The sequence below is a fragment of the Drosophila navojoa genome, chromosome 2, assembly GCF_054131105.1.
Source record: "Drosophila navojoa isolate 15081-1374.11 chromosome 2, UAZ_NAV_1.0, whole genome shotgun sequence".
Taxonomy (NCBI): domain Eukaryota; kingdom Metazoa; phylum Arthropoda; class Insecta; order Diptera; family Drosophilidae; genus Drosophila; species Drosophila navojoa.
In genome coordinates this window covers 5,425,806-5,449,178 of record NC_142890.1, presented here as the reverse complement: position 1 = coordinate 5,449,178, position 23,373 = coordinate 5,425,806, and the positions used below count along the sequence as shown (strand labels likewise).

General features: G+C 37.6%; 10 protein-coding genes across 12 annotated transcripts in view; 5 read left to right on the top strand and 5 right to left on the bottom strand.

The window, feature by feature from the left end:
• Positions 1 to 190: 190 nt before the first annotated feature.
• ZIPIC (Zinc-finger protein interacting with CP190) lies at positions 191 to 1,746 on the bottom strand. The gene has a single exon (XM_018105375.3). It carries the CDS (start codon positions 1,614 to 1,616, stop codon positions 264 to 266), a length of 1,353 nt encoding a protein of 450 aa, XP_017960864.1. The 5' UTR covers positions 1,617 to 1,746; the 3' UTR covers positions 191 to 263.
• Positions 1,747 to 1,862: 116 nt separating this feature from the next.
• Positions 1,863 to 23,373, bottom strand: part of LOC108649179 (sex-regulated protein janus-B) — an 83,044-nt gene continuing 61,533 nt past the window's right edge. For 2 of the 3 annotated variants that reach the window (XM_089264473.1, XM_089264477.1), the window contains exons 2-5: positions 2,541 to 2,600; positions 2,306 to 2,470; positions 2,124 to 2,248; positions 1,863 to 2,064 (exon numbers count right to left, since the gene is read on the bottom strand). In XM_089264473.1, the coding sequence (XP_089120599.1) occupies positions 1,975 to 2,064; positions 2,124 to 2,248; positions 2,306 to 2,470; positions 2,541 to 2,595 (435 nt within the window). In that variant the 5' untranslated portion in view covers positions 2,596 to 2,600 and the 3' untranslated portion in view covers positions 1,863 to 1,974. Of the gene's footprint in view, positions 2,065 to 2,123; positions 2,249 to 2,305; positions 2,471 to 2,540; positions 2,601 to 16,991; positions 17,003 to 23,373 lie in introns of those variants that run through there. The other variant, XM_018098198.3, reaches the window with a different exon arrangement.
• janA (janus A) lies at positions 2,899 to 3,760 on the bottom strand. Its single transcript, XM_018098197.3, has 4 exons — positions 3,598 to 3,760; positions 3,356 to 3,526; positions 3,162 to 3,286; positions 2,899 to 3,097 (listed from the first exon to the last, which is right to left on the bottom strand). The coding sequence occupies exons 1-4, from the start codon at positions 3,743 to 3,745 to the stop codon at positions 3,005 to 3,007; spliced, it is 537 nt and encodes a 178-aa protein (XP_017953686.2). The 5' UTR covers positions 3,746 to 3,760; the 3' UTR covers positions 2,899 to 3,004.
• Positions 4,004 to 5,534, top strand: Sry-beta (Serendipity beta). Its single transcript, XM_089264417.1, has one exon. The coding sequence runs from the start codon at positions 4,125 to 4,127 to the stop codon at positions 5,217 to 5,219; it is 1,095 nt and encodes a 364-aa protein (XP_089120543.1). The 5' UTR covers positions 4,004 to 4,124; the 3' UTR covers positions 5,220 to 5,534.
• Positions 5,856 to 7,554, top strand: Sry-alpha (Serendipity alpha). Its single transcript, XM_030383490.2, has one exon. It carries the CDS (start codon positions 5,900 to 5,902, stop codon positions 7,463 to 7,465), a length of 1,566 nt encoding a protein of 521 aa, XP_030239350.1. The 5' UTR covers positions 5,856 to 5,899; the 3' UTR covers positions 7,466 to 7,554.
• Positions 7,829 to 9,425, top strand: Sry-delta (Serendipity delta). The gene has a single exon (XM_030383491.2). The coding sequence runs from the start codon at positions 8,053 to 8,055 to the stop codon at positions 9,289 to 9,291; it is 1,239 nt and encodes a 412-aa protein (XP_030239351.1). The 5' UTR covers positions 7,829 to 8,052; the 3' UTR covers positions 9,292 to 9,425.
• Positions 9,720 to 10,654, bottom strand: RpL32 (Ribosomal protein L32). The gene is made up of 3 exons (XM_018098041.3): positions 10,483 to 10,654; positions 10,175 to 10,274; positions 9,720 to 10,109 (listed from the first exon to the last, which is right to left on the bottom strand). Exons 2-3 carry the CDS (start codon positions 10,265 to 10,267, stop codon positions 9,798 to 9,800), a joined length of 405 nt encoding a protein of 134 aa, XP_017953530.1. The 5' UTR covers positions 10,268 to 10,274; positions 10,483 to 10,654; the 3' UTR covers positions 9,720 to 9,797.
• Positions 12,733 to 15,228, top strand: LOC108649020 (mitochondrial nicotinamide adenine dinucleotide transporter SLC25A52). The gene is made up of 3 exons (XM_018098011.3): positions 12,733 to 13,929; positions 13,985 to 14,114; positions 14,351 to 15,228. Exons 1-3 carry the CDS (start codon positions 13,343 to 13,345, stop codon positions 14,675 to 14,677), a joined length of 1,044 nt encoding a protein of 347 aa, XP_017953500.1. The 5' UTR covers positions 12,733 to 13,342; the 3' UTR covers positions 14,678 to 15,228.
• On the bottom strand, positions 15,422 to 20,446 carry LOC108659068 (dual specificity protein phosphatase 18). The gene is made up of 2 exons (XM_018111800.3): positions 20,018 to 20,446; positions 15,422 to 16,201 (listed from the first exon to the last, which is right to left on the bottom strand). Exons 1-2 carry the CDS (start codon positions 20,164 to 20,166, stop codon positions 15,610 to 15,612), a joined length of 741 nt encoding a protein of 246 aa, XP_017967289.1. The 5' UTR covers positions 20,167 to 20,446; the 3' UTR covers positions 15,422 to 15,609.
• Jasper (JIL-1 anchoring and stabilizing protein) lies at positions 21,010 to 23,141 on the top strand. The gene is made up of 3 exons (XM_018111794.3): positions 21,010 to 21,830; positions 21,899 to 22,701; positions 22,769 to 23,141. The coding sequence occupies exons 1-2, from the start codon at positions 21,165 to 21,167 to the stop codon at positions 22,664 to 22,666; spliced, it is 1,434 nt and encodes a 477-aa protein (XP_017967283.1). The 5' UTR covers positions 21,010 to 21,164; the 3' UTR covers positions 22,667 to 22,701; positions 22,769 to 23,141.

Genomic DNA, 23,373 nt, shown 5'->3' with positions numbered 1-23,373 from the left:
AAAATAAACAACACAATAAATATTTTTTTAAGAAACCGAGCATAATATCGCAGAAATATGAAATTAATGCATACATTTATAATAGTAAACAAAAAACCATATTTTATTTGTGAGCAAAAAACTGCATGTAGATCTAATAAAAAACAACAAACGAATCAAGTACATGAAATTGACATTTAAATCGAATTCGTTTTTATTTAGCTGTCCCAACATATAGTTAATAGAGGTGTATATACAAATCGTAAACAAAATCATGTGAAACGCTAGACTGGCGTACAATCGTCCCGCTGGCAATGAGTTAAATAGTTCTGTTCATTGATGAATGTGTGTGTGCACTTGGGGCAGTGAAAGCGCCTGTGTCGATTGCTGCCCGGATTCTCGTGCTCTCGCAGATGCGCCTTCATATTGTACATTTGGGAGAAGCGCTTATTGCATACGGGGCAGGCGAACGGCTTGGCGCCCGTGTGGGAGCGTGTGTGCCGTTCCAGATGGGCTTTGGTGCGCGTCTTGAAGCCGCAGACTTGACATTCCAGCCGCTTTGACTCGCTGTCGTGGATCATTTTGTGCTTGTACAGCGCCACCTTGTGTACGAAACGTTTCGAGCACACCTCGCACTGATACGGCGTTTCACCCGTGTGCCATGCCATATGATGTTTCAGTCGGAATTTGCGACTAAACCGCTCGCCACAATGAGGGCACTCGAACTGCTTGACTGGTTCATGGTTTTGCAGGTGGCCAATAAAGCCCGAATAGGATTGCAACGTCTTGCCGCACTGATCGCACACATAGCCAGGGAAGTGTTCACGTTTCGTGTGTGCATTGTACGCCCGACGACTGCTGAACTGTTCGGGACAGCTGGGGCATTGTATGTTCACTGTGTAGTCGCCCGAACTGTCCTGATCCTCAGCGTCTGAGATTAGGTATTCGATAGTGCCATCCATTTGATCCTCGAACTCACTTAGCATATCCTTGTCCTCTCTAAATATTTCTATTTCATCCGCTGTTTGCTTCGTCCCATCATCGTCCAAATCCGCTTCGGGGACCTCTTCATTTATAATTATCTCATTCTCGATATCTAACTCCAGGTCGATCGCTTGGAATTCCTCTTCCTCGCAATCGGAATTCTTTACAATGAAATCGTGCTCATTTTTGTCATCTACATCGTCTTCCTCCAACCTTTCTTCTGTCACCGCTGTTGGATCCACGATTGTCGGCTTGACAGCTGGTATCGCTTCTGGCCCATCATCCAAATCATCATCCAAATCCACTGTATCGACCATTTCGACGCTGATGTTGGTGTCAAATTTGTCAGGGTCATCGCTTTTGTGTTCATTTCGTGAGATTGCCGATTTGAAGTCTTTGATAATAAATGGACTACGTATCAGTTCGAGGATCTCCTGGCGCAGCTTCCGTGCGACTTGTAAGGATTTGTGATAGCGCGACAGTTTCTCGCAGCATTTCTTGCATATTGTTGAGCCCACCTCGCCAAGCACATAGTTCGTGCCCTTCGTGCATTGCACGACCAAGTCGCTGATTAATATGGGCGGCTTTCCAATCGACTCCTCGTATATGTTTTTTGGGTTGCGCACAGAAAACTGGCAAATGCAACAATTCATTTTCTATATTTTTTTAATTGAAGATAGAATATTTTTATAACAAATCAAAGCATTAAATTCTGCTTGCCGAAAAACATTATTGTTCAATACTGTTCAGTAGTGTTGGAAACGGATGAAATAAATGAGTTTTGTGGCGTTTCCACTGCTTCAATAAATGTGCTGAAGTGAAAATTTCAGGTCGTTTCCACAGAAATGTCAAAATAAATTTATATCCTGTCGCAACTGAATAAAAAAGCAAAAAACGGACATTTGTATTAATTTTACATTTTATTGAATTTTTTTTTTTTTTTTGTTATTCACACAGTGTATCTGTTATGCCTTTTTTCCCCCTTTCATATTATAAAAATTTATAGCTACCCTATTTCCCAACCGTAATTTTAAAATTCTTGTATTCAGGAGTGCCCAATAATATTTCCTTTGTCAAATGATGATCCGCTCTTCCGAAGGTCTGAAAATTAATAATAATTATCTACATACATACGTATATAAGAATAATCAACAGTTTACTTTGCATTTTCCGTCGATCGTCATTTCTCGTGATTTGGTATTAATGTTCATCATACCACCACCTAAGGCTTTAGAGCATAAACCAAGTTCCTCCAGTTCTTCTCTGACCTCGTCATAAAGGTATACTAAACATTGTATGGGAATTAAATTTTGAAATAAATATTTTCAAATGATCAACTTACGATGTTTTTTTGCACGCCCACCGCGTACAATCGTCCGGGAAAACAACGTTTCGCCATGCATATAAATGGAGATCAACAGATACAGAAGTTTCCCCTCTCCCAATCTTACTTGAGGACAACTGATGAGATTCTGTGTGATCCTCTTAGTAGTTGCATAATTTCGCACTAAACATTGAATTGAGTTGATGATTCTAAAGAGCTATATGTATATACATACATTTACAATATAACTTACAACAATATCGGTTCAGAGTATAACGAAGCGGGAGTATAACCTGTGGATACTTCATTTTTTGCTTGGTTTTCCAAATAATTCACAATATAATTTTTAATAATTTCAAAGCTGCATCCAAATTGTCGTAAGTATTTAGTATGACTGATATTTTGTTTTGAAAGATTATCAAGCTGTCAACATTTACCCATGTTACTTTGTTTGAAATGTCTACATATCTTAACTTTCGTTTCATATAACGAAATGCAAATGTTTTCGGATCTGCTATATATGACATAACCGTTTGTATATGATATAACCTTTATCATTATTATATTAAAAAACAGTAAATTTTTCCTTAAAAAAACTTAATGAAGCCGTATGCATTCTTATACATTCCAATGTAGTTTAGTTTATGATAAAAAATAATACAATTTCAATTTATAATTTAAATTCATGTTTGCAGAAAAAAAGGAACTACAATATAATTAATATCCCTCATCGGTTGTTTCGATCTCGTAGTCCTTATATTTTGTTTGTAAAATTCTTTTTGATTCGACATGATCTGCCTTGCCAAAGCCCTGCCATGAGAAACAAAAATATTTGTTTTTACAATAGCAGTAAGCAATTACAGTAAGAACTTACTTGTGAGAATCCATAGACTTTCATATACTTCTTTTCTGGGTCGTGTTCAATGCGTCCACCACCCAGGCATTCTGAGTCCAAGCCGTTCTTCTTGCAAATCTCCATCATGCGTTCATAGATATCAGCTTAAAGCACAACAAGAATTGGCCAAGATTATGATTACCCAAGAAAAAGTCAACAAATGCTACACTTACAATGAAATTGACAATCAGAATATCCACGAACAACCAATTTTTCGGATGTTTCGGCGCAGTCCTCGTTGCCATAAATTTTAATTAGAACATATTTGAAAATTCCTTTTTTGTCTACATCGACCAAAGGTATCGAATCAAAAGCTCTGTTAGCCATTTTTAGTGAACGTATTCCTTTATAGAAATGATAAAAGTTCGTGCTTGTATAAGCAATTTACTATTTTCATTTTATTTTTATAGCTTACCGCTAAGATGTGTAACAGCTGATTTTAGCAAATTTTTAAAGACACATTGCATTTTCTCTAGTAATGACAGATATTGAGATGCTGATACGTTTAAATATCGTATAGTAAGTAGTAACTGTGATTTTCTAACAGTGACAAGTAACAGCATTATTTGTTGTAACTGTACCTAAAATCTTAACACATTGTCTGCTCAAATTCATATATATAATTTTTACGCTTTTCAATTAAACGTGATTTTGGTACTGGTATTTTTATTCCAACTAACGACAGTTTTCCTATTATTTTACCGATCCTTACTGCAAAGTATCGATAAGTTTTTGCTCATATTGGTTTACACATTGTTGTAGCTGCTGCAAATGTTAATATAATTGCTTATCGCTGTTAAAAATAAAACAGCTGACGGTAATCTCTTGAGTACAGAAATCGAGAACTAGAGAAAATATTGTTGCTATTAAAAAAAATATATATACAGATAGATTCCAAGTAAAGATCTACTTGAAAATTAAATTTAATAAATTACCCATAAAATGAGCACAGCACGGCCGTTTTGTTTCGTTTGTGGCAAGGTGAAGTCCGTTGGCGTCTTTCAGCTAATTGAAGGCAAGTTTGACAAAACACGAAGAGTTTCAATATTAACGCTAACCATTTTAGGCTGCATCGTCCCGGGCACATTCAAGCCTATCAAAGATATACTGAAATATTTTGAAAAGGTAATCAACCAACGCTTGGATCTGACTCCCACGTCGGCTGCTTGCAATGATTGCCTCGAATATCTCTTCAATTACGACCGGCTCGTTCGGAACCTGAGCCAAGTGCAGCGACAAATTGCGAACTCTTTGTTAAGCTGTCGTAAAAAGAAACCGATATGTTTACAGCCCAAGAAGGATGTCGGTAAACCGAAATTACCGGAAATACGATCAAGAATCGTGGAAAATGAATCGCCACAGAAGAACGTCAAGCGGGAGGCAGATGACGAATTTCTGGATATGGAAGAGTCAAATCGAGATTCTCCACTTAGCGAGAGCGAGGAGAGCATGGACGATTCAGATGGGGATGACAATCTAGATATCCCATGTCACATATGCGGCGAACTTTTCTCGAATCAGGACTGTCTCGAAAAGCACATCAAAACGGACAATTGCCAAAAGAACGAATTGGCCACCTGCAATATATGTGGCATTAAAGTGAAAAACGACGAAGTTCTTGATTTGCACATGAATCTCCATGAGGGCAAAACGGAGCTAGAATGCCGCTACTGTTCGAAAAAGTTCTCACACAAACGGAACGTTCTGCGTCACATGGAGGTGCATTGGGACAAGAAGAAATATCAGTGTGAAAAGTGTGGCGAACGTTTCTCACTGTCCTGGCTAATGTACAATCATCTAATGCGGCACGATGCCGAGGAACATGCCCTGATCTGTGATGTTTGTCATCAGCAATTCAAAACGAAACGCACCTACAAACATCACCTGCGCACTCATCAAACCGATCGTCCCCGCTACCAATGCACAGACTGCGAAAAGTCCTTCGTCGATAAATACACCTTAAAGGTGCACAAACGCGTCCATATGCCAGCTGAGTCAACAATGTCGGCCACAGAAAGTCAGGCAATCAATCTTTAAAATCGCAAATATTTTTGAATTCCATTACGATTCATGAACACAAAGACAATGCAAATGTATTAATTAAAATATTTTGAGTACACTTAGGTTTTAAAGACTGTTTAAGCAACCGATTTGAGTGGCCATTGGTTATACTTATGCTAATTACTAAAGGATCCAATTTTCATTGAATTTGGCATAAAAATGAATTGTTTGAGTTCAGAAAGGACACTAAGTTCAATAATAAAAGAACTGCATCAAGTAAAAATATTTTAAATAAAAGTCTCAATATATATTTATAATGAATGTAAATTAAGAATAAAAATGTATAATCGAAATATTTATGTTTTACAAATACGACAGCTCTAACATAGTTGTTGCTGTACTTCCTAATTCGCATAACCTGTAAGCAGTCTTAGGTTCATGCAAACTTTGTTGAATTTCAAGTCGATACCGAAATAGCAGAATGGACGGGATCCTATATAAAATGGCTATGAATGGATTTACAGGCGCATAATCCACACTTAAAGCAGGTAGCACTAGGTAAACTCCAAAAAGTAACTGCCATAAAATGACAGATGTTTTAAACCATCTGTGGATCGTACAATAGTTTACCTACCCATACCTAACCAATCTTGATTCTATATAAAGCCTAAGCGGGCAACATTTGACTTCAGTTGAGTTTCGAACGTTTAACGAGAATGGATAAATTATTTTTGCAACTGAATGTGTGCACGGATTTGATGGAAAAGTTTACAAACATCGAGTCGTTGAATAGATTTTGTGCCACATTTCATAAGTTTGCAAGTGAATTAAAGAACTTCTTGCCCAAAACTGAGGTGGATGGATATAGTAAAATACACATAGAGACGATTTATCTATGTTTTACGCAAATTATCACGTGTATCATGCAATTGGAGCGCACCATCAATATTGAGGAGTCAGGTGGTTCTCCCCTGCTAGCAACTCGAACACATTTTCGGGATCGCATCGAGTGGTGTCTGCGTCGGCTGCAAGCATCCATATATCAGCTGAATGAGGAGGCTATAGCCAGCACTCCAGTTAAACTGGAGGATCTTTCGTTTGTGGAGCTATTGGATTTGGCACTGGATAAGTTGGAGAGCTATAGCGACATAGTCGACACGGAGCAGGATGACATCTTCGATGCTGAAGAGCACCTTCAGCTGGTGGGTCAAGTGAATCACATTGTTCGGCATGCTTTGGCCTTTGCCAATGTTGCACTCGATTCGGATAAGAAGGCCCTGACTGCCATCTGTGAAACGGTTCTGGATGAATGTGTCGCTTTTGAAAAGAACTTTGACAACTATAATCGAAATGAGCGCAAATTGGAAGCTTTGTCTCTGCAAAGAGCGCTGTATTCAGTGGAAACCTATCTTAATGAAGCTCTATTGCGCTTGATCTTCAACAGCCTCGGGGAGACAACTTATATAAGTGAATTGAAGAACGCTTTGCAACAGAGCGAATCTTCGGCTGATGTGGAGAAATTGATTTGTGATTTTGACATCAATGTGGATTGCATACAACAGATTGGCGTCTTTGCCATAGCCTTTACGCAAGATGTGAAAACGAAGACAATTATCCGAAGTTGTTTGGCCTCGTTGGAGTCCTTGGACGCGTGTATTGTACCCGCATTTAAATTCCAAGCTACGACGTCGGCATTATACCATGCAGATATTCTGGAAAATCATTTCAAGGAAGAGCTGCTGATGTTTCGCAATGTTGTTCACGAAATAATTGACAGTCGAGCCTTGATCAGCAACTTTTTGGATATCTTGGACGAGAGCATTGACAATGCAGCGACACTCTATCCCAAGGGCTATTTATTGAAAGTAAGCCAAATGGGAAACGTTTTATTCGAACACTTTCAGCTTAAGGTAAACTATCAAGAGCTAATTGAAGATGTGGAAGGCAAGCGGTTGCATCAAGATTTTATCGCCATTTTACGTGAATGCCAGGCTGTACTTGAAATATCTATTCAAGTAGATCTGAAACGTATTATAAAGCGTTTGAAAATTTTGTATTCGGTTTTGGCAAAACTACGAGATGTCTGCGATAGACTAGTCTATCAAAGATCTGTCTGCAAAACTGAAAAGTCAATGACGACATCAACGCAATTAAGAAATGCCTCTCAATCATTTACTAATCGGGTAAGAGAAAATACTTTTGTAAATAAGTCCTCAACTTCATTAAATCATGAGAGTGATCTCTTAAGTTTTCACTTAACTGAAATTCTACGTATTACCTAAGCTATAAATCATGACCACAATAAATGTAGTTAATTAATTCAAGAAAAAATTAAAATGAAATACATCTAATGCGAATTCAATGTATTTTGCTTGATTTAAAATTGGTTCATGGATGTGATATAAAAATATGGCCAATAAAACTTATGTTTAAAGTATATGTTAACAAATTTTCGTTTTACATTCATTTTTTAAAAATAATAAATAAATACGAAAAATTAATTACATTTCCGTTATTTAAATAAATAATTAAATTTTTAATTCTTTATGCCACAGCTTGGCAGCCCTACACCAGTATTGTCAATGCTGGCTAATGACAATGTTGTGTCGTCAGTGCTAATGACTATCGTTTTGACAGCTAAAAACTATCGGCACGTCATCGATTATTTTACAACGCTGTATACAATCACAATTAGGTATCTAGAAAAGGTTGATTAATAAAGTTAAGAAATCTCTAAAAGTGTTCGCACCCGCTACCATAATATCATATCGGTCCATCCCTAAAATACTTACATCCCTAAATCCAAGCGGCGATTTTGTAAACATTTACGAGACTCCAGAAGACGAAGGAAGGCCGATATTCGGAAATCATGAATACATGCTTCTTTTGCGGTGCCGTTGACATACACGGCACTGCAAATTATGAATTGCTCTCAGCCAAGGTGCCTTCGTCACACAAATCGGTGTCGTTAGTTCTTACCCACCTCGCAAACTGCATGAAAACCGAAATCAAACTGAGCGCAGAAACAAAACTTTGCCCGCGATGTTTTAATGAATTGGCCGAATATGATACCATTATGGTTAATTTAATGGTTACGCAAAAGAAGCTAACGACGCAGTTAAAAGCAGCATTGAAATCGGAATACGAAGACGAGGGTCTGGTAGAGGAATTAGACAAAACCGCACAAGATGATGCCGAAGCGGAAGCGTTATTTGAGGAGCTCGTGAAAGATGAGGAAGATGTGGATATGGAAATCAAGGAGGAGTACGATGATGATGATGATGATGATGACCAGGAGTTTCTCTGTGAGGGCAAGTCTGATGGTGTCTCCCCTAAACTAGAGGATGAGGATGATCAAGGTAGATTTATGTCAAAGCGCGTCAAACAGGAATGCAACACTTGTGGTAAAATATTCAATGCACGCTATCAACTACAGAAGCATATCAGCGAGGAGCACAATAAAACGCAGGCTCATGTCTGTCCCATCTGCGGAATTATACGCCGCGACGAAGAATATCTTGAACTGCACATGAACGTGCATGAGGGAAAAACAGAGAAGCAATGCCGATACTGCCCCAAGAGCTTTTCGCGGCCAGTGAATACGCTGCGGCACATGCGCATGCACTGGGACAAGAAGAAATATCAATGTGAAAAGTGTGGACTACGCTTTTCCCAGGACAATCTGCTCTATAATCATCGCCTGCGTCATGAGGCCGAGGAGAATCCAATCATATGCAGCATATGTAACGTCTCATTCAAATCGCGTAAGACTTTCAATCATCATACACTCATCCATAAGGAGAATAGACCACGGCATTATTGTTCCGTTTGTCCGAAATCTTTCACGGAACGTTATACACTTAAGATGCATATGAAGACACACGAAGGTGATGTAGTCTATGGCGTGCGGGAAGAGGTGCCAGTGGATGATCAGGTGGTTGAGGAACTACAAGTAGACGTTGACGAATCCGAGCAGGCCGTCACAGTGATTATGTCTGATAACGATGACAATTCCGCTGGATTCTGCCTCATATGCAGCACTAATTACGAGAACAAGAAGGAACTAGAGCATCATTTACAAATTGATCATGATGTCGTATTAAAATAAATAGCATTTAAGCACCCCTAATCTAACACATATTAACCTTTATATGATTAAGCTATTGAAGCATAACAATTCTGGAATCCTAGAGTATTTAGGCTGGAATAAATTCTTGACATGACTTATTTTTCTATATAAAACGCTTCTATATATGTATAAAAACGAAATATTTCAAATAAACAACAGTTCGATTAAAACAAACAATTCGTAGTCGGGAAGAGAAAACCGAGTCACTAATCGATTGCAACTATTTCATTAATTTCCAAATCGTTAGAATGGCTTTTGATTCTGTCTACCGGGATTTTGTTAAGGGATTATACAGATATATAAATATGTCATATCTGATTTTACGAAATAGAAATAGAACCTTTGTTGGGCAATTAAAAATCTATTTAGACCCCATCAGATACACAAATAAACAATTATTAGAAATATTCACTTGTAACGTTTCAAATAGTTGTATTCCGACTATGTTTATAAAAAACTCGTATAAGTGAACTCCAATCTTAAGCTTATTCGTTCTCCTGGGAGCGCAGGCGACCGTTGGGGTTTGTTAGACGCACCGACAACTGTTTGGCGCGCTCAACGATTTCCTTGCGTTTCTTTGAGGATACACCATGGGCGATCTCACCGCAGTAGACGCGATTCTGCATCAGCAGTACCTCCAATTCGCGCACATTGTGTACGAGGAATTTCTTGAAGCCAGTGGGCAGCATGTGGCGGGTGCGCTTGTTGGAACCGTAACCAATGTTGGGCATCAAATATTGGCCCTTGAAGCGACGACGTACTCTGTTGTCGATACCCTTGGGCTTGCGCCATTTGTGCTGCAAAGCAAATGAGTGAATTTTAGTCTGGGAACTTCTTTGCTTATATTTCATAATTAACTTACCGACAACTTGGCATATCGATCCGACTGGTGACGGATGAAGTGCTTGGTGCGCTTCTTAACGATCTTGGGCCTGTATGCTGGGCGAATGGTCATTTTGGAGCTGTAATTGAAAACCAAATCCTTATTAGCGTTTGGTTCTTTTGAATGTCAACAAACTTTATCTTGAGTGAACATTAGAATCACTTTATCCGATTGCAATTTTAGCATCTTGCACATTTGCAACTATTCAGTAAATGATTTGTTTCAAAATAAATCAACACTTTATGGCGATGCTTAAGAAATTTATAGATTTTAGGAATTATACGAACCGCTTATATGCTAAGAGCACGTCAAAAAGAGAGAAAAAAGACGTGAAGTTGGCCGCGCTTGACAGTTGTCAGCGCTGACACTGCTAACAGAGCTGCCAACTGATGCTTCCGTTTGAAATACAGAGCTTGTCATACACGCTCGACCGGCTATATGATACATACACTAACCAGAGAGCACATAGACCGGACACGTAGTGTAAAGTGTTTTGCACACTTATTTTCGAGGGTAATCTCCCAGTCAACTTCGTATTTGCTCGGCTCATCACTTTTAGGGGTCGGACTACAAAAATATGCGAGAGCACAATCATTTCGCTTTGTGCGCTCGACCGAGATGGTCGATGGTTGAACAAAAGATCCCTCTACGCTCAATGTTTCCCTTGCTCTCTCTCTCTCGATGCTCTTTGCTCTCTCAAATGTGTATATGTGTGTATGCATGTGAGCACAAGCAGCAGCTCTGAGCTGCCAGCTCACGAAAATTGAAATTTCTTCGCAGCAAGAACCCATGCCTTCCCTTCTGTGTGAAGAGTATACCGAACTTATCAAACCGTTTGCCAAGCTCGTACAAAATATGTATGTGTTTTCGATTTTATTTGTGGAAAGGGTATGAAAGCGTTGGTGCTCATAGTGAAAATGCTTTCGCGACGAGCGTGCACGCACACACTCTCCCTTGCTACATGTACTATGAGCATTTGTGTGCCTGTGTGCGAAGCTCTTGCTGCCAGTAGCAATTTTAAATCCCAGCATTTGCATTTGGTCGATCTTGTGAAGTGCTCACATACATACATATGTACATATGTATGTACATATATACATTTGATTGTGTGTACGCATGGGCTGCGATGCTTACAATTATGGGAGATCACTTGTAGAAGCATTTCTATGCCTATGTGATTTCATATGTGCGTGTGTGTATGGGCATGTGTGCTTGGGAGATGAACATTGGCGTGTGCCTGCCTCAACTTAGAATGATGTGAACGATTTTGGGCTTTTGTAGCTTTACTGACTAGCTGAAGCGACAAGTGCATGTGTGTAGTATATTGACTGGCGAGTAACTCGCGCTTATATTTATATATGTATGTATGTAATACCTGATTAAGCTCATTAAGCTAATGGAAAGCAATCCCTTGCACCTGTTATTATATATACATGCATGCAAGTAAAAAAACGCTGTATTGACAAGTGCATATCAAGTATTAAAAAAAATGCATTCATTGAAATGAAATCAGGTGCTTAAATATAAGCGCGAGTTACTCGCCAGTCAATATACTACACACATGCACTTGTCGCTTCAGCTAGTCAGTAAAGCTACAAAAGCCCAAAATCGTTCACATCATTCTAAGTTGAGGCAGGCACACGCCAATGTTCATCTCCCAAGCACACATGCCCATACACACACGCACATATGAAATCACATAGGCATAGAAATGCTTCTACAAGTGATCTCCCATAATTGTAAGCATCGCAGCCCATGCGTACACACAATCAAATGTATATATGTATATACATATGTACATATGTATGTATGTGAGCACTTCACAAGATCGACCAAATGCAAATGCTGGGATTTAAAATTGCTACTGGCAGCAAGAGCTTCGCACACAGGCACACAAATGCTCATAGTACATGTAGCAAGGGAGAGTGTGTGCGTGCACGCTCGTCGCGAAAGCATTTTCACTATGAGCACCAACGCTTTCATACCCTTTCCACAAATAAAATCGAAAACACATACATATTTTGTACGAGCTTGGCAAACGGTTTGATAAGTTCGGTATACTCTTCACACAGAAGGGAAGGCATGGGTTCTTGCTGCGAAGAAATTTCAATTTTCGTGAGCTGGCAGCTCAGAGCTGCTGCTTGTGCTCACATGCATACACACATATACACATTTGAGAGAGCAAAGAGCATCGAGAGAGAGAGAGCAAGGGAAACATTGAGCGTAGAGGGATCTTTTGTTCAACCATCGACCATCTCGGTCGAGCGCACAAAGCGAAATGATTGTGCTCTCGCATATTTTTGTAGTCCGACCCCTAAAAGTGATGAGCCGAGCAAATACGAAGTTGACTGGGAGATTACCCTCGAAAATAAGTGTGCAAAACACTTTACACTACGTGTCCGGTCTATATGCTCTCTGGTTAGTGATACATATGTGATATGATATGATATTCATAAATTGAAATAATTATTTAATCGATTTGTTAAAAATTATTTAAAATTCATTTGTGAAACGTAAGACGTAGGCGTATGATTGTATGTTATACATATGTAGCTTGGGCAAAAATGAAATGTTTATTCTTCTAATATATTTTTCAATTTTGTGTTCATTTATTTTATTTTATTTAATCCATTGAGTTTTTGAATTTTTTACTGAAATTTAGAATGTTTGTCAAATTCGTATATGATAAAGAATCGTATAGTTTCATGTACTCTTGAGCATTAAGCACATGCAGATTTTATCGAGCTATCGATAACAGTATAAATACAAAAACAGTGTTGTCGTACAACCTGCGATCTCTGAAGTGTCTGTGAACTATTTATAAATATACGAGGATAGGAACCCAATAATAAATCCCTCGTAATTAAGATTCATAAACTGTTAGATCCGCTTATCATTACGGTATGCCGATAATGATGTTACCGAAATAGTTATGTGCAAATTTCGATCACCCTGCACGTTCGTTGTAATATAACTTTTAATTCATTATATAATTAAGCGAAATCAATGTGAATGAAAAGACCAAAACAAAAAGAACAAACTGAACAGGAAGTGTGTGCAATTGAGGTCGACTACCGTAAACAATGGTAACAAGGTAGCATATGCGTACACGACGCATGCAACAGAAACGGCAACAACGGCAGCAATATGAAAGTCGATGGCGTTCTGGATAAGAATGACAGCGTGATAGCTAAGTCGGAGCCGGCGATAACAGCTACAGCAACAGCAGCAGCAGCAGCAGTAACAACAGCAACTGCATTAACCCCAGTGACAGCAACACTTGCTATTCGTGCTAACCATGACAGCATCTTTCTGGAGCGGTTCTTTGGCGCCTTCCAATGGGAGGAGTTTGCATGCGGCTGTGGCTCGGCGTTTGTCAACATCTGCGTCACCTATCCGATATACAAACTCATTTTCCGACAAATGCTGCATGGAGTGCCAGTCAGCTCGGCGATGTTGCAGCTACGTCACGAGGGCCTCGGGTTTCTATACCGCGGCATGCTGCCGCCTTTGGCACAAAAGACCATATCGCTGTCCATAATGTTTGGCGTATTCGATGGCACGCGACGATATCTGGTCGAGGATTATCGCTTTAATGATTACGGTGCCAAGGTTATTGCCGGCGTTGTCGCAGGCAGCGCCGAATCAATTTTATTGCCATTCGAACGCGTGCAGACGCTGTTGGCCGACTCGAAGTTCCATCGTTATTTCTCCAATACGCCGAGCGCGTTTAGGTAAGCGAATGCGAAGTTCTCTTCGATCCCCAGATCAATTATATATATTTTGTAGGTATGTTGTCACGAATTACGGTTTTCGGGAGCTATACAGAGGCATTGAACCAGTATTTTGGCGCAACGGCTTATCAAATGCATTGTTTTTCATGTTGCGTGAAGAAGCCAGTAATCGCCTGCCGAAAAGGGCAAGTATCTAGATATTTATATAAATATATCAGCATATAGACAAAGCTGCCAAATTGAAAAGAAATGAGCAAAGATTTAAGTTAAACAAATGTTATCTAGGTAGATACTTTGAACATCCATATAATTTAAAGTTCACGATAAACTTGAATTGAGTCGAATTGACATTAAATTTTGCAGCTTTACTTTCAACCTTCGCCGTTAGACAATTAATTTGATTTTTTGTATTTGCTTACAGAAATCGGTGTCGACCAGAACTGCACAAGAATTTATAGCTGGCGCCGTGATCGGTGCCAGCATTAGCACATTATTTTATCCTCTCAATGTGATTAAGGTGTCGCTGCAGAGCGAAATGGGACAATTAACGGAGGGCAGTTGGCATGCCTGCAAGAGGATCTATCGGGAGCGAGATAGTCGAATTGCTAACTTTTATCGGGGCTGTGCATTCAATACGGGTCGCTCCTTTATCAGCTGGGGCATTATGAATGCGGCATACGAGAACCTCAAAAATTTGATGAGTCAGCGCGAGCTGAAGTCAAAATTGACGGCCATGCAACAACGCTAAGCTACGTCTTACGCAAACTACAACTAAAACTAAAATCTAGTTGAATAAGCTTAATGTATACACAAATGTTTCCTTCAGTCTTTAACTAGCAAATTTTTCGTTTTAAGTCGTGTGCTAAAGGGTTGTTTCTTAGGCAGTGCGAGTGCCAAAGTTTTTTTTTTTTGGTCACTCAATATGTGTAGCCAGCCCATAGATCGATAAATGTTTGACGTTTCATACATCATATCCACATATAAATGTATTTCATTTTCGCTTTGGTAATTTTGATAGAGACTGTAAATCTGAATTTGTTAATTTAGCTTTTGAAAAAACCAACGAAACTGCAATGGCAATAGTCAACAAATTTGTCAACAAATTTGTCTGGCTAGGCGCGAGTACAATAAATGTGAGCATTTAATAAGCCCAAAATAAATAAATAAATATTTAACTAGTTAAATTAAATGACTTGTATATACAGAATATATTACGATGTAACCTAATTATGTTGTTAATGTATATACGACTTGCGTGATGTTTATGAAATTAATAAATTGATTCAATGTATTTGGAAAGTTGTATTGTTTTTTTCTGAATATATGTAGGGTTGCAAATGAAGTTAAGCATCTAATTTGTTAATAACTATTTATTTTCTGCTCTTTTGTGAAGTAAAGTTGAACTTGACGCTGAGCTTAAACTTAAGCCTTACATTAGAAACATACTTATTTTGCCATATCTAAAATTTCCCCACGATTTAAACTCGAGAAATTCATATATATTTCTCTACTATATTTCAGCATTTTCATAAAATTATCAGCACATAAAAATAGTTAGGTTCTACAACTAATACACAAATAAATATTTATATATTAAGAATTAGCAAATAAGTTATTTACATTAAAAAAAAAAAAATTAACACACATATCACAAAAACTATTATATCGAACTCTTGGCCCCTAACGTTTCTTAAGCGAGCTGCGATATCTTTGATAGAAATCCTCCATGGCTCTGTATTCGGGCTCTAGGATATCGGGAATTTCCTTATCCAATGAGGCAAAGTAGATCATTTCAACTGAACAGCTGCCGCGTAATTCCTGTTCGTATTGTCGCAGCTGCTGAAAGAAACCGGAATTGGGCCTCACTTGCGGCCGTATGGATTGAACGTGTGTGTAGGCCTCCCGTAGACTCATGCCCCCATACTTCATTAGGTAGGCCAAGCACAGCGAGGCGGAACGACTCACACCGGCCACGCAGTGCACCAGGGTACTGCCGCCACTGAGACGCACTTCCTCAATCAGATCGGCCACTTCATCAAAATGGGCTGCCAAATTGACGCCGGCTCGATCCTGTGCATTGATCCTCAGATACAATGGGTTGCTTAAGCTGGAGAGTGGCGTATCTGGCAGTTCGGGCGCCACATTCACTACACAACTAATGCCCAGCTTGTCCAGGTGGGCGGGCACCACAGCCGCTGCGCCGCATAGGTAGAGTGATGGTGTTAGCCTGGAAATGCCTGGATACGGAGTGTGTTCCTCCAACTTTGTTTGACTGCAATAAAAATAATTAAATCAAAAATGTGAGTTAGAAAATTTAAAAATATTTATATACTACAAATTGAAAAAGATTCTGATTTATTGAGATACAAACTAGAATCCATGTTTAGTTCAGTGTGAATGCCCCCAATAGCAATCTCAAACGCAATACCAACTCCTACGCCTGTCCATCCGCATAGATATATGTTATGCATCCCACCTGACTACAAAATAGATTTATTTTTAGCAAAACCTACATAAAATCTTTGATAACAATTAGTCACTATATATGCTACATTAACATTTATTTTTGCCCCTGTTTTATGTTTAGCAACTAATTGTTAAGCACTGAAAGCCTAACTATCAAGCAAGCTGTCAAAAGCAAAAATATATTTCATCTTTTAGTCGTAAAAAAAAGCCAAAAAAAAAGCAACAACATTCTACAAAGTTAAGACGTAAATAACAAAGTGTATTGAAAAAATAAATATATATTTTTGAGTTGCTTAAAAAATATAAAAAGAAAACAAATAGAATCTTAAATCAGTTCCTTCCCCTCTAATAAGCTTTTATGAATGGGCATTAGCGTCTCTTTTAGCATTGTTGTTTTTGTTAAGCGTATTTATCTGGTTGATCTATTATATCTATATCTATGTACGTCATTGTTTTCTCAGCACCTACGTGGAATACTACAAAATAATAAACATATGAAGACATTAAACATATGTCTCTCACCCTACCATATATTTTTTCCTGTATATATTTAAAAGAATTTTGTTTATAATTAGTTTGCCGAATGAGTTTATTTTTTGTTTTTTTTTTTTTTCGCTTTGATAATGAACATTACCAAAATAGAATTGATTTATAAAGGTGTTCAATAGGTAAACGAGAGCGGGAGAGAAACAGAAAGAGAGACAAGAGATTTTCATATTACTAAAGCTCTACTATACTTTAAAGCTCTACTATACTTTTATACTTTAATTCAAATTAGATTTATTATTTAGAAATGAGCAGAATCAAATATTTTGATAATTGTTAATAATTTAATATTTATAGGAAAAAAGTGATTCATACATCTAAATGACGGATCAAAATTTAACGACTAAATTATTTGTGACATCCTCTTTTAATTTGCATAAAAATAATATATATATTTATAAATCCGGGTGTGATCATATATTATATAGTTCATGTACAAAATAGTTTCCTTTTCATCAAGCACTTGGCATTAACTTGGGCGATTCTCTTTTACCTTAAGTGATGACAACTTTGACTTGACAGATTCATTTGAAATTAGAGAAAGAGAGAGAGAGAAAACAAAAATTCAAGCATAGCGGAATGTTAATGTAAAATACAAATAGCAGCAACAACAAACGTATTTATTTATAGTTGCATTGGATATATTTTTGCCTGGCGACATTTCGTCGTCATTAAATAATAATCACAAATTCCTCTGGAACTTTGCCAAAATTAATCATCGGACACTTTCACTTTGACCGCACCAAATAATGCTCATATATATATATATATATACATATATATCTATGTATATATACATATATAGATCTACAAAAATATTTTCAAATTTTGTTTACACCCTAGACCCAATGAAAATGTGTAAACTGGGTATGTACGGAGCGTATAAGATGGTGAATCTTATTTTATTCTATAGGACTGATTGGGTTCAATGGGCGAACTGATCTACAGCTTTCTGTGAGTTGTGGCTGTCTCTGTGTTCGAATGCTCTACGAGTTCGATTACCTCAGAGTGTATAAGAATTTCACGCTTCAGTCTTCAGTCTTCAGGCGATCAATTTGGAAATTTCAATAGACTAGAAAGTCCAGCTCTTAAGCCTCATATTGAATATGGAATCTCCCAAGTATGCACGAAAAGTCCTTCTAGTTTTTTATGTCTTCCTAAACTAAATTGAATCAGTTTGGCTTATATATGTACATTTACCATGACTGGGTATCTACTAGTCCAGCTCACTCAACTGCTCTTATGTTTCGTTCTTTGCCGTGTGAAAAGTACCAGCAAATATTTGCTTTCGAGCCCAAAAAGACAAAAACAAATGCAGCGCGAACAAATAACAATTTGTGATTTTATCTATAATTAAAGGAAAATTTATGTTTATGGCGAGCTAAAAAATATAACAATATTTATCCCGCTCAAAGTTGTTGACACTCAAATATATAGGGAATCATGTGATGACAAAGGGAAATGGGTTAATGTTATAATCTAGATTCTAGAAGAAGTGCAGCCTTGTAGCCAGAACACTTCCTCGAAAACCTCTATAAAATATGTAGAGCACAAAGGAATTTGACATTTTTATAGACCACAATTATATTTATATATATACATAGATATGTATGTTTGTACATACATATATCTAGATAAATTTCAGCTTACAATGCGGATATCTGTGTGCATAAAATCATTTAGGCATTTCGTCTTCTATGCACCTCAAGGTTGAAAATATTGCTGATTTTGTTTGCCAATTTTTGGCGTTGTTGTTTTGTTTTTTGTTTTTGTTTTTGACAGGCAGCAGACAGAATAGAATAGACCTTCGTCTGAGTCGATATGAAAAATGATGATTTCTCTATAATATTTAAGCAATTATTTTGTCCTTGAATTCGATTGTCAGAGTCAGGGCTGTCAATAATGAACGTGTGCACAAAAATATTTTTTATAAAAAATTTGTCAAACATTTTGAAATATATTTAATGAAGAACGCATTTACAGGTTTGAGGGCTCATTTAACAGCATTTGAAGTTAAGTTTGAACTCTGTTAGAGTTTATAGTGGCAGTTGAAATGCAATTAAACATTTTAACAGTTTGTAGGACTGTTATATCCACAGTCTGACAACGCTAACAGCTTATGTGGTTTGATTTCAAAAATCTTTGGCTTCCATATAAAATAGAAGTTGAAAATATAAAAATTGATTTGATCTTTACTGTTTATGTGACTTGTAAATTTGAACTTTTAGAATTCACTTTTTTACCTTGTCTCTTTTTGCATCTGTCTACAGCTATATATATAGCGTTCTTTTTATTGGCTTCCTATATTGAAATATATATTCATGAAATGCATTTCGTATAGGTAGGGCACATCTGTAAAGGTATTTGGCATGGAATTTGGCACAAAGTGTAGAAATAAAAATTTGGCACAATTTGAATGCAGCGGAAAATCTGACCATATGCTTCATTACACACGCACACACATATTAGACCATTAATGCAGTTGAAGGTGTTTCCTTTTAGTTGCTCATATTTTCATGCTATATGATTAAACTTTTTATGTAAATTTGTATATGTTTAAAATATATCTAGAGTTCTGCAAGTAAGCAATAAAAACAATAAAAAAAATTTTTTTTTTTTTAATTAATTAATATTAACTTTCATTGTCTTTTTATTGCCGTTGGTATGCCTTTGCATTGTTGCATAAATATAAACATATTGAAATTAATAACAATAATTAAAAACAATTGGTACATTTTTAAAATTTCTTAAAAAATATTCTACAAAATATAAAAACTACAAATATTTGACTGCTTTAAAATGCTGCCCAAACTTGTGTCCAATAATTTATAGCAAAAAGCCATAAATGGTATTTAGTCACGCATGCCCAAGCCCAGTGCCTAGTATAACCATGTATATGTACATATATAAATATATATATAATACATATGTGCACCTATGTCAAGCCCAATTATCGCAGTTAAAAACTGAGAGCTTCGTGTTGCCATGACATAAGCGCGACCTTGACTCGATTCGCATCGAATTTGCATTTTTTCCTTAAATTGAGTGCAGTGCAGGTAATGTTTGCATGACTCACCTTTGGCACTCCTTGTCCTTATCATTGTCATTATCATTGAATACCGATTTCGATATGCTGTTAATGTCGTCCACAATGCTTCGCAATTTCTTTTGAGTATCTGCTGGCAGGCTTCCCGTCAAATGGGGAACCGTAATTAACTCTTGCATGTTTACGAGTCCGTTGCCCGATCGGACGCCCCAAGATATAAAAATTCCACAAATTCCAGAACGAACGTATACAAAATTGAAACTATTTCGTATCTTGTGAATTTGTTTTTGTAGCAGCGTAAACACAATTTCTTTTTTATAAATATATCTATATATTACATATGTGTGTGCAAGTTTATATGATTTTTTTTATAGCGCTCGCTTCAGCTGTATTTTCTTTGACGACGAACAAAAGTCGACTGACTCATTGGGCGCTAAACACGAAACACACAATTCGAAATATTTTCAGTTGTTGTCGTGGTGAATTTGTCGGTGCGTAAGGTGTATTTAAGTGCACACGAATTTCTACCTGTAGATATATATAATATATAAATATACATTCCTCTACTGCACACCACGTTTCAATTCAATTTACATTTTTTTTTTTTTCATTATATAAATTGCAAGCATTTGATGGCATAACTCTTAAATTATTAAAAATAAAAACACTTAATATTTCTATGCACTCAAGAGTAACTTTTTAAAACTTGATTATTAATTTTTAGTATTTAGGATATGCAGACAAAATATTTGTATATTGCAAGCTTCAATTTTAACGGTTAAATTCAACTTTTGTCATGTTTTAACCATCAAACATTTTATCACTGTTTAAAAACATTTTACAATTTATTCAGTTTAATTGAACATTAAAAAAATTTAAAAATCAAATGTCCACTTCCTAAAAATTGTTTAGCGCCTACTGTTAATAACAGTTGAGTAAATGTTAAATTGATTGATTGCCTTAACGTCGCTGTTAACGCAAGCAAAACAGCTGTTCAATGTTCGTGTACAGCCACAAGAAATTGTGAACGAGATAGAAAATATTGCTCGATAAGAAGAAGACCAAAGCGCGAGTTTCTTGTGAATGAGAGAAATAGCAGCAGACGCCAAGAGGCCGCAAACAAAACTATTAATTTGTACAAATTATATTTGATCAGAATCTTTACTTAATAACTAGAATGGGTAAGGAGAAAGCGAGCAAAACGTTTAACATCGGTGATTTGGTGTTCGCAAAAGTGAAGGGCTATCCAGCATGGCCAGCAAAAATAACAAAGTACCAAAACAAAAAGTATAATGTTTACTTTTATGGTACCGGAGAGACCGCTAATATAAAAGTTGAAGATCTATTCACATATGTGGATAATAAGGAGAAGTTCGCTAATCCCAAAAATATGAAACGTGCAAAATTTAGCGATGCCATCGATCAAATTGAGAGCGCATTGCGAGGCGAGGATTCGGCGCCAATCGATTTGCCAAGCAGTAGCAACGATGATGGCAATGACAGCACCATGGAATCAGGGCTAGATGTAACAACCGAATCTGCTACCAGCACTAACGCTACATCAGTGGATTCCGTGATAGTTACGGATAGCACCGAGGCAACGCACCCAGCGCAGCCCAAAGCCCGTGGAGCGGCAGGAGGCGCGACTACTGGTCGCAAGTCGAAGGCGGCCCCAAAGCACGTGGATGGCGATACAGAGGATGGTAGCACTGATACACTGGAGACGCCACCGCCGACAAAGAGACGTGCTCCACCAGAAGGCATCTCCGGCAAAAAGTCCGTAAAGAAATCGAAGCCCATGGCGGCGGTGACGCCCATGCAGAAGCGTGCGCGGCACTCAAATGTGAGTAAAAATCGTATACAGATAAATCGCATAAATATATATATCTAATTGATTTTCGGCTCTTGCAGGTCATACAGAATAATCTGCTTATGGTGTATATGCCTACGGCGAAATGTTTGGGCATCAATATGAACTACAATAAGCCCGCCAGCTTTGAGAGTCCGGCTGCGGAACAGGCCTGGTTGGAGAAGTCACGCAAGGAGGCGATTGAGTTGAAATTGAAATTGGAGTCGGGACAAGTGGATGCGGAATCAATGCCGGAACGTATTATCATTGAGCCTGTACGCAATGAAATACCCAAACAGGAGGCAGTGCGTTTCATCGAGGAGCTCATCGAGCAGGAAGATGCGTTGTTTATGGAACGGGATTTTATACAATTGTCGCAGCAGCTGCGCGAATGCCTGGGACTGCGGCGCGCCAATGTGGGCCGTTGTCTGGAGATCTTGGAGCAGTTGAAAGATATTGAATTGAATAAATTGATGCTGTTGCGAAATCCGGAATGTGTAGACATAATGCGGCGGCTACGTCGCTATGTGGGTAACTTGGAACTATGGAAAATGGATATATCGGATGAGCTGGAGTTCAAAGAGAAGGCGCAAATCATACGTAAAGTCTCGACGGGCATATACGATGGCTTTAAGGCGGTCTTCAATCCTGATAGCGAGCCTGAGGAGAACTTCTGGGTAGACTTTTGCGAAAAAGTTAAGATCTACAAGAACTATACGAAAAACATCAATGATAATCTGCGCGTCTCGATGAGCGAGAGTAGCTACCAGAATTTGGTCAAGAGCAAGGAGCAGGAGGAGGCCGCTTCCACGGATTTGGTTGAAAACTGAGAGCATCACCAGATTCCAGCTAACAACTACTTAAGGTACATTACAATAATGGAACTCTCTGAAATTATTAATTTCAATATTTTCCACGCATTTGATTTTCAGTTAACTTTAGGTTTAACAAAAATTCAATTCAATTCGGCGTACAGCTGAATGTGAGGCACCGATTACTACTACAAATCGTCATTAGAGCCATTGAAATTGATAATCGAATCAATTAAACTGGTTGCAATTGGTTTTTTTTATTTTTTTTTTATTATTATAATTACATCATCGGGCGCTATCTATAACAGTATGAATTAGATCACGTTTGAGAGAGCTGCATCAGCAATCCGTAAACAAATTTATCAAACACACATAAACATACGCACGCATGCACATAATACACACACGCACAGACACTTTCAATACATAGATTATTATGTTTGAATACATAATTATGAAAATATGTGCATAAATAAATAAACACTTGACGATATCTATATGCTGTGTCTTGTCTGAAGCCCGAAGTGTTTGATGGATTCACGAAGGATGCGCTGAAACGGAAGCAGAGATTGAGCAGAGAAGTATATATTCGAGCAATCAATACAAATGATTAACTAGATAATAGTGAGTTTATAAAAATAATTTTTTTCTTGATTGATTAATTGACAACGGAAAAAGAGATTGAGCAGATATAAATTATGTATATATGACTAAAATTGTACACA

Bases quoted from the DNA above. Each gene is read 5' to 3' on its own strand.
- RpL32 (XM_018098041.3), bottom strand. From the start codon at position 10,267: ATGACCATTCGCCCAGCATACAGGCCCAAGATCGTTAAGAAGCGCACC. The intron at 10,110-10,174 runs GTAAGTTAATTA...TTTGCTTTGCAG, and splicing joins ATCGATATGCCAAGTTGTCG to CACAAATGGCGCAAGCCCAA.
- LOC108649020 (XM_018098011.3), top strand. From the start codon at position 13,343: ATGAAAGTCGATGGCGTTCTGGATAAGAATGACAGCGTGATAGCTAAG. The intron at 13,930-13,984 runs GTAAGCGAATGC...TATATTTTGTAG, and splicing joins AATACGCCGAGCGCGTTTAG to GTATGTTGTCACGAATTACG. The intron at 14,115-14,350 runs GCAAGTATCTAG...ATTTGCTTACAG, and splicing joins GTAATCGCCTGCCGAAAAGG to AAATCGGTGTCGACCAGAAC.
- LOC108659068 (XM_018111800.3), bottom strand. From the start codon at position 20,166: ATGCAAGAGTTAATTACGGTTCCCCATTTGACGGGAAGCCTGCCAGCA. The intron at 16,202-20,017 runs GTGAGTCATGCA...TTTTTATTGCAG, and splicing joins AAGGACAAGGAGTGCCAAAG to TCAAACAAAGTTGGAGGAAC.
- Sry-alpha (XM_030383490.2), top strand. From the start codon at position 5,900: ATGGATAAATTATTTTTGCAACTGAATGTGTGCACGGATTTGATGGAA.
- janA (XM_018098197.3), bottom strand. From the start codon at position 3,745: ATGCTGTTACTTGTCACTGTTAGAAAATCACAGTTACTACTTACTATA. The intron at 3,527-3,597 runs GTAAGCTATAAA...ATTTCTATAAAG, and splicing joins AGCTGTTACACATCTTAGCG to GAATACGTTCACTAAAAATG. The intron at 3,287-3,355 runs GTAAGTGTAGCA...TTGTGCTTTAAG, and splicing joins TTCTGATTGTCAATTTCATT to CTGATATCTATGAACGCATG.
- Jasper (XM_018111794.3), top strand. From the start codon at position 21,165: ATGGGTAAGGAGAAAGCGAGCAAAACGTTTAACATCGGTGATTTGGTG. The intron at 21,831-21,898 runs GTGAGTAAAAAT...CGGCTCTTGCAG, and splicing joins AGCGTGCGCGGCACTCAAAT to GTCATACAGAATAATCTGCT.
- ZIPIC (XM_018105375.3), bottom strand. From the start codon at position 1,616: ATGAATTGTTGCATTTGCCAGTTTTCTGTGCGCAACCCAAAAAACATA.
- Sry-delta (XM_030383491.2), top strand. From the start codon at position 8,053: ATGAATACATGCTTCTTTTGCGGTGCCGTTGACATACACGGCACTGCA.
- Sry-beta (XM_089264417.1), top strand. From the start codon at position 4,125: ATGAGCACAGCACGGCCGTTTTGTTTCGTTTGTGGCAAGGTGAAGTCC.